Source organism: Lutzomyia longipalpis, chromosome 1 (assembly GCF_024334085.1).
Source record: "Lutzomyia longipalpis isolate SR_M1_2022 chromosome 1, ASM2433408v1".
Taxonomy (NCBI): domain Eukaryota; kingdom Metazoa; phylum Arthropoda; class Insecta; order Diptera; family Psychodidae; genus Lutzomyia; species Lutzomyia longipalpis.
Genome location: NC_074707.1, coordinates 7,783,460 through 7,794,572, shown reverse-complemented (window position 1 = coordinate 7,794,572; position 11,113 = coordinate 7,783,460). Strand labels below are relative to the sequence as shown.

The window sequence follows — 11,113 nt, the reverse complement described above, 5'->3', positions numbered from 1 at the left end:
GATGCATCTAAGAGATTAAAAATCATAAAATTAGAATACAGAAAAAAGAAGATAATTGATGAGGGAAATGTACTGAGAAAACATCAACTAATGGATTGGAGAATGTGTTTTAGAAAAAGAGAAGAAGAAAGAAAATCTTTGAGAAAAAAATGCCTTCATTTAGTGTAAGTCGTGCAGAAAAAAAATGCAAAGATAAATATTAAATAAAAATATAGCATGGATGGAACAGTATAAAGCGAAAGAACGGTAAGTAAAACTTACGGGCTGTGATTCTTTCTTTGTTAGTGAAATGTGAAATTAACTGAAAATTGAGGATAGGCAAATTTTGAGGAAGGCTTTCTCGCGCACCGAATCACAGCCAACGCGAAGAAATTTTGTGAAAAGCCTTTTTCGTGGGCGTTGGCTGTGATTCGGTACGCGAGAAAGCCTTCCTCAAAATTTGCCTATCCTCAATTTTCAGTTAATTTCACATTTCACTAACAAAGAAAGAATCACAGCCCGTAAGTTTTACTTACCGTTCTTTCGCTTTATACTGTTCCATCCATGCTATATTTTTATTTAATATTTATCTTTGCATTTTTATATGTATATATAATGTGTATATCTATGCATTTATATATATTTTACTTTACTTTTATATATGTATATATAAAACGCCCCGCTTCGCGGGGCATTGGTCTTATGCAACTCAAGATATAACATGTTAACTTTAAAACGCAATATCTCCGGAACGGTTACATAGATTTTCTTCATTTTTGGCATGATGATAGATATTATAGCCAACTATAACATATCAAAATTTGAAGCAATTCTATAAAGCGGTGCTCGAGATATTCATCGAAAACTCATCGAAAATTTTGTTTTCGATTTTAGCGCCACTTGCGGTAATTTTTTTAACTTGCGATGTTCCGAGCAGTTGTAGGGCTCGTTAATATCTTTCATTTGAGCCCGAGTTGATCAAAATCGGCCAAGACGTTCTCGAGTTATGGTCGATTTTCGATGAAAAATTGTGACGGCCATATTGGCTAAACGGCTTGGCCGATTTTCGAAAATGAGGTATCGTTTGAAAGGTCTTGATGGCCCCTACAACATATCAAAATTTCAGATTTTTAGCTATAATAGCGGCTGAGATATACCGAAAACAAAATTTTGAGGTTATTCAAAATGGCGGACGGGGGGGTGGGGGGTTGGATTTGACCTCATAATCGGATTTCTTCCACCCGATATATGAACTTTGCCGTTGACCGCAAGTCTCTATCTATCACCGTTCTCTTGTAATTTAGCGAAAGGTTCCGGACGGACGGCCGGACGGACCAATTTTTGGCGCCACAATTTTTTGGAATGTAGGGACTCTAATTCGTGCTCATCCCAAGTTTGAGCCCGATCTGACGACTTTGCATTTTTGAGTGTACACAGAAGCTGTGCTTCTTTGAAGAAAGAATCACAGCTAAAAGATGAAGAAAAAAAACTAAATAAAAGATTCACTTTGAAGCAGGAAAAAAACGAAGAGAGAGGACATGGAGGAAATTCAGGTGAGTGTGCAAAAAAAAAACAAGTATTAGATGGACTTTTTATGGTGTTATTCACATTTTAACAATTAAAAATAAATACTAAAAATAAATAAATTTAAAAGTGTAACCGCTGTAAAGTGTGTGTCAACGTTTAACAAAAAAACAACCCTATATTTAAAAAGAAAATTAATTCCTACAAGAAAAAAAAGAAACTTTTTAAAACTCAAATGGAGATATTTCATAAAAAAAAGATTGTTATTTTGAAGAAAAAAAAATGAAAGAAAATGTAAAATAAAAATAAAAGTATTTGTTCTTAATAATCTACAAGGATATATACATTGAAAACGATTGTATATTATTATTATTATATATATTCTCCTTATTGAATTTCTATCTCTATTACATAATGAGATGAGATAATTAAGGAAAAAAAAACAATATAAATGTCTCTTTCTGTTTAACTGAAGAAAAACAACCCACACACTCTATATTTAGATAAATATTAAAAAAAATAATGAAAAGAAATATTGTGAATAAATTAATAAAAAAAAAACTTATCCGTGAACAATGAGAAATGAAAGAGGTAATTGCAAGAGAAGGAGATAAAAATCACATATTTTATTACTGTGTATTCTATACATTAAATTAAATGAAAAAAAAAATGAAGAAAAAACAGCAACAATAAATAACCTGAGAATGTTCTTGTTATATAGATGAGACTCTAAATGGATTTAAAAAAAAAACTTCTTTTCTAAATGTGTATTTCTGAAAAGTGAATGAATTTAAAAATAACAACAAAACCATAAACATATTTGTATGATGTAAACACAAAAAACATAAAAATATTAACAAGAAAAAAATGAGAAAGTATTCGGAGGATATTCTCTTCAAGAAAGCAATCAAAACCTTCAACAAAAACTTTGATAAAGGAGAGTTTTTATTTAATTAAGGAAAATTATGGCGAAATTGTTTTCTTTTTATTAAAAATATTTTAATTTGTTTTTCAAAGAAATAATCTATTTTGCTGTAATAAATTGAAAGGAAAAAAAATATGATTTGTAAGTCAAAAATGTTTATTATTTATTAGTTTTTTAGCTGTGTTTCTTTCAGACACAGCTTTTGTGTACCGAGCAAAATCGAAAGTCGTCAGATCGGGCTCAAACTTGGGATGAGCACGAATTAGGGTCCCCACATTCCAAAAAACGTATGCGCCAAAAAAATTTTTTTCCGGCCGGCCGTCCGTCCGGCCGTCCGTCCGTCCGGCCGTCCGGCCGGATCATAAACTTAAATTGCAAGAGAACGGTGATAGATAGAGACTTGCGGTAAACGGCAAAGTTTAAATATCGACCTGAAGAAATCCGATTATGAGGTCAAATCCACCCCCCCACCCCTCCGTCCGCCATTTTGAATAACCTCAAAATTTTGTTTTCACTATATCTCAGCCGCTATTATAGCTAGAGGGCTGAAATTTTGATATGTTGTAGGGGCCATCAAGACCTTTCCAACGATACCTCATTTTCGAAAATCGGTCAAGCCGTTTAGTCAATATGGCCGCCACAATTTTTCATCGAAAATCGACCATAACTCGAAAACGGCTTGACCGATTTTGATCAACCCGGGGTCAAATGAAAGATCTCAACAAACCCTACAACTCTCTAGAACATCAGAAGTTTCAAAAGTGACCGCTAGGGGGCCAAAAATCGAAAACAAAATTTTCGATTAGTTTTCGATGAATATCTCGAAAACGGCGACATAAATTTTTTTCATTTTTTGATATGTTGTAGCTGACCATATTATCTAGCTTCATGCCGAAAATGAAGAAAATCTATGGATCCGTTCTCGAGATATAGCCTTCCAAAGTTGGCATGTCATATCTCGGGTTCTACAAGTCCGATCTTGATCAACTCAAGCGCAAATGAAAGGTTTCGTGAAACCCTACAAATGTCTAGAACATTGCAACTTCGAGAAATGACCGCAAGAGGCGCTAAAATCGAAAACAAAGTTTTCGAAAATTTCGAACTCGAATTTTTCGAAAATGGCGACATAAATTTTTTTCATTTTTCGATATGTTATAGCTGACTTCAAGACCTTTCAAACAAAAAAAAATTTATGAAAATCTATGGATCCGTTCTCGAGATATGGCTTTCCAAACATTTCTTAGGGTATGACTTTTCAACTTTTCCCGACTTTGCGCGTATTTAAATTAATTCGCGTTTAGGTTTGCTCTCACAAAATTGGTACACTGAAAGAAACACAGCTCCCGTAAGCTTGGTCAGCTTACCAGTACATTTTAAAATTAATTTATTAACAATTAAAATGAAAAACAATTTCGCAGTAGATTTTCTTAAGAAAAACCTCAAAATATTTTTTTGGAAGGCTCTAAAAGATCAAAACTGAAAACGAACTTTTTTTGAGAGAACAAAAAAATCAATACAAGTGCAATAAGAGATTAACTAAAAAAAGAGAATAACCAATCAAAGTTTTATTTTTTGCTTCTCCCGCATTGTCAAAAAAAAAGAAATTGTGAAAGGATGTGAAACAAAATAATTTTATTGAACATTTCTCTGCATTTACTATTTTAGAACGATTTTTTTTGTATAAATGATATATTTCTTTTCTACTCGATTTTTCCTCTTTGGGGAAGAGGGAATTTATTTTTGGTATTAAAAAAACAAATAAAAAAAAAGAAAAACAGGATAGGAATTTTATTAGGTGGGATGGGAAATGCCGTAATAAGAGAAAGAAGCCAAATCTTGAAGACTTTTTCACAAAACACACACACGCTTCATTGTTCGTCTCGATGGGAAAAAAAACTAAATATTTTTCGAATTAATATTTTAAAAGGAAAAACTTTATTTTTTTCTTTGTAAATAGAAGAGAAAGGAAGTTCAATTCAAGGACTTTCTTTTCCTTATTGGCGATTACGTAAGAAAAAAAAGAAGAAAAAAAGATTCTAATATGCATTGAGGGCGGGGAAATTGAAAAAAAAAAGAATTGTTGTAGTTTTATTGTTAAGTTATTCTTTATTATGTATTGATTATTAATGAAAAAAGAAAGAAAAAATTAAGAAATCAATCTCTGAAACATTTTGTGTGGTATAGAATGTTCTAATTGTAATTCTTGAGCAATGATAAATAATTTTATTCACATTTTACTCTTCCATCTCGTGACGATTGTGTCCTTTTCTCCATACATACATAATTCTGATCACTTTATTATAAATATTTACATTTTTTTTAAATAATCTATTCATTTTTTTAAATGACACATTTTATATATTATTTTAAATAAATAGAAGAAGAACAAAAAACATCCCATATAAAATCATGCATTAAAATAAAAGAAAAATAAAAACTGAGAATAGACACAAGAAAAAAAATTATTTAATTTAGAAAGAATGAAAAATCAAAAACTGACGAAATATTCACTATATTCTAGGAAAATTCTATTATAATTTTTATTATTGAAGATTTATAAAATCAAAAAAATGAGGATTATGAAAATTTGTTTGCGTGAAGAAAAAAAAGTGAAAATATAATTGTTTAATTCTTTATAATCTATTTTTATACATTAGTAGTCTCTTTTTCTAATTTTTTTTAATTAATTAATTGATGATGATGAAAAAAAAATAAAAGAAATGTGAACAAAAGAATATTTTTTGATGAAACAATGAGAAAAAAAGGAAAGAACATAAAATATACTCTTCCATTTTCTATCGCTATTGTTAATTTTTATTAATTATAGAAAATGTATAAAACGTTAAATATATTAAATATAATAAATTTACTATTATATTCCTTTAAAATCAAATGTGTTTTTCTTTAATTTCTGAATTATTCAATTTGAATCCGTTTTCATTTTATTTTATCAAAATTAGTTCAGTTGAAGCCAAGAAAACTCAACTTTTATGTTGAAATTAAAAATTCAAGATGGCGCAAAATAAAAAAATTAAGGAATGCAATTTTGTAAGCTTTAATTTTTTCTTAAATTTTCCAATTGGAAAATTGTGGAAATTCCCACAGAAAGAAGCACTTTGTGGGACACCCTAATGCTATAGAAGAAATTGTACAGTGACGATCAATGTGGGAGCGTGCCTTCTGTGTCATTGTAATTTTTTTCGCGAAAGAAAGACGCCCCTCTCCGATGTTTTTGCAATTTTCATAGGAAAATTCCCGCATCTGCTTGAGTTTTTCCTGTGAAAAGACACCCACAGCAATTTCCAGTAAGTGCTTTCAGTGGAATTTGGTGAAGTTTTGCGTGGGAAACCAGTGAAAAGTGCAGTGCGAAGAAATCCTCCCAGCGAGACAAAACAAAAATGTCAGACTTTGGCACAATTGCAATGAAATGGGATCCAAAGAACCTGGAGATCCGGACGATGTCTGTGGAGAAGACGCTGGAGCCGCTAGTGCTGCAGGTGACCACCCTCGTGAGCACCAAGGGGCCCAGCAAGAAGAAGAAAGGTGAGGCAAGCTAATTGGAATTTTTTTCCTTTCAAAAAGCTTACAAGAGGCAGAAGACTTTGGCAGGTAGACACGGTGACTCATTCCGGGTGTTCTGAGAAAATGAGGAATGTTTTCTTATTCGGAATCACCCTGAGCTGTTGTTTTGCCTACATGTCTGGCCTTCTTGGAATTTTAAGAAGTATGTTTCGGGTCAGGAAGGAATTTCCTGGGATATCCTGATTTTATTTCTTGCAATTTTAACACAGAGATTAATTTTTGATTAAAATTTCCTATTTAGGCAAATCAAAGCGTGCTAGCGCTCTTGTAGCCGCTGTGGAGAAGGCCACGGAGAACTTTGTGGAACGTGGCGAGCAGATTGCTTATGAGAATCCTGATATTACGCACGAGATGCTGGCTGCCGTGGAGGAAGTTCGCAAAACAGGCTCCTCAATGAGTATTGCCGCCAGGGAATTCTCCGAGGATCCCTGCAGCAGCCTCAAGCGTGGAAATATGATTCGTGCAGCGAGAAATCTCCTTTCCGCCGTGACACATCTCCTTGTCCTGGCTGACATGGTGGATGTGTACTGCTTGCTGAAGAGCCTTCGCGTGGTCGAAGGGGATCTCGATAAGCTTCAGACGGCCAGCAGTCAGGATGAATTGCTCAACAATATGCGTCAATTTGGCAATCATGCCAATGAACTGATTAAGAAGGCAGCTAAGCGTCAGCAAGAACTGAAGGATCCACAGCTGCGTGATGATTTGGCAGCTGCACGTGCTGTCCTGAAGAAGCACTCAACGATGCTCCTCACGGCCTCAAAGGTCTACGTACGTCATCCGGAGCTGGATTTGGCCAAGGTGAATCGCGATGAAGTCTTCAAGCAGGTCTGCAAAGCCGTTGAAACCATCAGCAATGTGGCTGAAGGGAAGACAACCGATGGGTCGGATATGTTCTCCGGAGGTGGTGAACTTGCAGCTGCTCTCGATGACTTTGACGATGGCATCATTATCGATCCACTGGCCTACAATGAGATGCGTTCCCGGCCATTCCTTGAGAAGCGTCTCGAGGAGATTATCAGTGCTGCTGCCCTGATGGCCGATGCTGACTGTACACGTGATGAACGACGTGAACGCATTGTGGCTGAATGCAATGCCGTACGTCAAGCACTGCAGGATCTACTCTCGGAATACATGTCCAATGTGGGGAAGAAGGAACAAACTCCAGCTCTTGAACGCGCTATTGGACAGATGTGCCGCAAGACACGCGATTTACGTCGTCAATTGCGCAAAGCGGTGGTTGATCATGTCTCTGACAGCTTCCTGGAGACAAATATGCCTCTCTTGGATCTCATTGAGGCAGCCAAGGCGGCAAATGAGAAGCGTGTGCGCGAGAAGGCAGAAGTGTTTAAGAAGCACGCTGAAAAGCTCGTTGAAGTTGCCAATCTTGTATGCAGCATGTCTAACAATGAGGATGGCGTGAAGATGGTACGCTATGCTGCTGTGCAGATTGACAAACTCTGCCCACAGGTCATCAATGCAGCTCTCATCCTCACGGCACGTCCCAGCAGCAAGGTTGCTCAGGAGAACATGGAAGCCTATCGTATGGCTTGGGAGAATCAAGTTCGCATCCTCACGGAAGCTGTGGATGACATCACCACAATTGATGACTTCCTGGCTGTCTCTGAGAATCACATCCTCGAAGATGTCAATAAGTGCGTTCTGGCACTGCAGGAGGGCTATGCTAAAGACCTCCGGATTACAGCTGGAGCCATTCAGGGACGTTCTGTGCGTGTTTGCAATGTTGTTGAAGCTGAAATGGATAACTACGAACCATGCGTGTACACCAAACGTGTCCTGGAAGCCGTTAAAGTTCTCCGGGAGCAGGTGATGTCGAAATTTGCTCAACGCGTCAACGTTGCATGCGATGCATTGGAATCCAATTCGCAAAAGGATGTGGATGAGAATGATTTCATTGATGCATCTCGTCTTGTCTACGACGGGGTCCGTGAGATTCGTCGTGCTGTACTGATGAATAGAAGCTCAGAGGATTTGGACACAGACACGGAGTTTGAACCCGTTGAGGATATGACACTTGAGACGCGCAGTCGATGTGAGTTAAATGGCAAAAAATGATTTTTTGTGCAGGAAATTCATTGTTGCTTGTTTTTTTCTCCTTCCAGCAAGCGCCCATACTGGCGAAGGAACTGTTGATGAGTATCCGGACATTAGTGGAATCACCACAGCTAGGGTAAGTTGAGGAAACTTTGAACCAAGCAAAAAGTGAGCCAAAAAACTAAAGAAGAATTTGTTGGAACATTTTAGGAAGCAATGAGGAAGATGAATGAGGAGGATAAGCAAAAGATTGCTCAGCAAGTGGAGCTCTTCCGTCGTGAGAAGTTGACATTTGATTCAGAAGTGGCCAAATGGGATGACACTGGGAATGACATTATCTTCCTGGCTAAGCATATGTGCATGATTATGATGGAAATGACGGACTTTACACGTGGTCGTGGTCCGTTAAAGACCACAATGGATGTCATTAATGCAGCCAAGAAGATCAGTGAAGCAGGAACAAAGCTCGATAAGTTAACACGGGAGATTGCAGAGCAATGCCCAGAGAGCTCCACGAAGAAAGATCTTTTGGCTTATCTACAGAGAATTTCACTGTACTGCCATCAGATTCAGATTACATCCAAAGTGAAGGCGGATGTGCAGAATATCAGTGGAGAATTGATTGTTTCCGGAGTGAGTAGAGTTTGGGGATTGAATTTAAAGTTTTTCCGCTTTTTCCGGGTCTGCAATTTAAATTTTATAACGAAATAAAACTTTTTATTTGTTTTAACAGCTTGACAGTGCAACATCCCTGATCCAGGCAGCAAAGAATCTCATGAATGCCGTCGTCCTCACCGTTAAGTACTCCTACGTGGCATCTACAAAGTACACACGTCAGGGAACAGTTGCGGTGAGTATTGGGATAAAAATCTCATTTTCCTTTTATTTTGCATCTCTTTTGATTGCCAAACACGCGCATGACGATGGGGAGGAAAGAAATAATATTCTTTTGATCACTTCCTGAATGCTTTCGCTTTGTGAATAAAAACAAAATACTCCGGAATGTGTGTGTCGGAATAATGATTGTGTGGATATTTATTTTTGCAAAATAGAATGCCGTAAGTAATTGAAATTAAAAAAAAAAAAAAGAAGTGAATGTTTAGTCCAAAAAAAAAAAAAGATTTTGAAGTATTTTCTTAAAAAGAAATTTTTTCATAAAAAGAAGAGTTTCTAAAAGAAAAATCTTTTCCTGCAGTCTCCGATTGTGGTGTGGAAGATGAAGGCGCCCGAGAAGAAGCCCCTTGTGCGCCCAGAGAAGCCCGAGGAGGTGCGCGCAAAAGTCCGGAAGGGATCACAGAAGAAGGTTCAGAATCCAATTCATGCCCTCTCTGAATTCCAGAGCCCCGCCGATGCTCTTTAAACGCCCCCTTCCAAGCATTTTTTTGCATTTCGTTTCTCTATTTTTTTTACACAAAAAAAACTTTTTATTTTTTATTATTTTCGTGTACTGAAAGTTTACACAGAAAGATATTTTTTAATTATTTTTTTTCACTATTTATAAGAAAGTTATTTAAGAAAACAGTATTAGAGGCAATTTATATTTCTATTCCCATATTATTTCAAGGCACAATCGAATATATTTTCTTTTTTTTCTATTTAAAAAAAAAAAGAAAAACCTTTTCAAAACGCACGAAAAATCGGTGAATAAATTTTAAATTTAGGTAAATTGTAGTTTATAAATCAAGAAAAAACTATCGATTAGAATATTCGGAAAAGAGAGAGAAAAAAAATTAAGCTTAAAATGCAACTTTAACCACCATTTTTTCCCAATAAATAAAATAAAAGAAAATATCTCCTAAAATAAATAGAAAAAAATCTATCGACATAAAAATAAAGAATAAAATAGAAAAGATATTGAAGCATAGAAATGACATGGAAGATGGATCATTATTATTATACAATAAAATATATTTTAGACTTTAGAAGGTGAATAAATAAAATTAAAAATAAATAAATAAAAGTTCTACACATGAAAAAAGTAATTTTTAATGGAAGGATTAAGGAAGAAAAAACGATGAATGTAATATGAGAAAAGTTGACGAATTTGTGAAGCTTTTCTCTGTCTGTGTTTCAAAGTATTGAAGATTTTTTTTTCAATAAATATATAGTGGGAAAACTCTCAAGTAAAACGTTTTTTATCTACTTTCTACATTGCTCAATTCGGTACCTTTTCCAAGAAATGACGGTGACGTCACAATTGATAAATTGACATTTCGTTTTTTTCATCATCTTGATAAGGGAAATCGTCTATAAATTAGCTTTTATCGGACAAAGACTCGAAAACATTAGATTTTGCGGTAAATGCAAATCAAATGATGTTATTGTATTCTTTTCAGCGACAATAGGGCGGGGTTTTTCATCTTTCTGATTTTAAAATTTCATCTCTATAAAAATTTTTTTTTCTCAAATAAAAATGAATCTATCAGAAACTTATTAAATTTTATTTATTAAACATTAATTCTATTAAAAGGGTATGAAAAAAAAAACAATTCTTCTGATTTGTTGATCTTTTTTGTACCACAGGGATGTCCAAAAAGAACGTCCAGTAGCCGGAAAAATTAATAAGAAGTGTTGGAAAAAATTAATTTTAAGGTTTAGTAAAAACTGTTCTGCACAGGTAAGTCTCTAAAATTTTAAGTTTAAATAAAAATTTTTAAAAATATTTTTAAAAAATCGTGAATTGGCGTGAGTTATAAGAATTTTTATAAAGAATTTTAATTTTTTTTTTCAGAAACGTGTATGATTTATAAGTTTAAGAGTCAGAAGTTAGAGTTAGAATTAACAACCTTTTTCAGACAAAATTTTTGTCTGTTTTATTTAAAAGTTTTCAGAAGGTTACAGAAACCAATTTTGGTATAGACGTATTCCATTTCCGTTTAATGTCTTACCTTGCGCCCTAATATAAACTTTTTTCAATTATTTTCTTGGTAGAGTCTCAATTGAAGAGACAAAATTAAAAACTTTTAATTTTCGTTCGGGTCACAGTGACGAGACTAGGCTTTAGTCTGAGATAGGCATAATATTATTTTGACCCTACTCTAAGTTTGCATC

The 11,113-nt window shown here is 34.8% G+C and overlaps 1 protein-coding gene across 1 annotated transcript; it reads left to right on the top strand.

Annotated features, from left to right (window-relative positions):
• The first annotated feature begins 5,604 nt into the window (after nucleotides 1-5,604).
• On the top strand, nucleotides 5,605-10,191 carry LOC129786748 (catenin alpha). The gene is made up of 6 exons (XM_055821947.1): nucleotides 5,605-5,971; nucleotides 6,252-8,060; nucleotides 8,131-8,198; nucleotides 8,273-8,695; nucleotides 8,796-8,912; nucleotides 9,258-10,191. Exons 1-6 carry the CDS (start codon nucleotides 5,827-5,829, stop codon nucleotides 9,420-9,422), a joined length of 2,727 nt encoding a protein of 908 aa, XP_055677922.1. The 5' UTR covers nucleotides 5,605-5,826; the 3' UTR covers nucleotides 9,423-10,191.
• The last annotated feature ends 922 nt before the right edge of the window (nucleotides 10,192-11,113 follow it).

Bases quoted from the DNA above. Each gene is read 5' to 3' on its own strand.
- LOC129786748 (XM_055821947.1), top strand. From the start codon at position 5,827: ATGTCAGACTTTGGCACAATTGCAATGAAATGGGATCCAAAGAACCTG. The intron at 8,061-8,130 runs GTGAGTTAAATG...TTCTCCTTCCAG, and splicing joins ACTTGAGACGCGCAGTCGAT to CAAGCGCCCATACTGGCGAA. The intron at 8,913-9,257 runs GTGAGTATTGGG...CTTTTCCTGCAG, and splicing joins CACGTCAGGGAACAGTTGCG to TCTCCGATTGTGGTGTGGAA.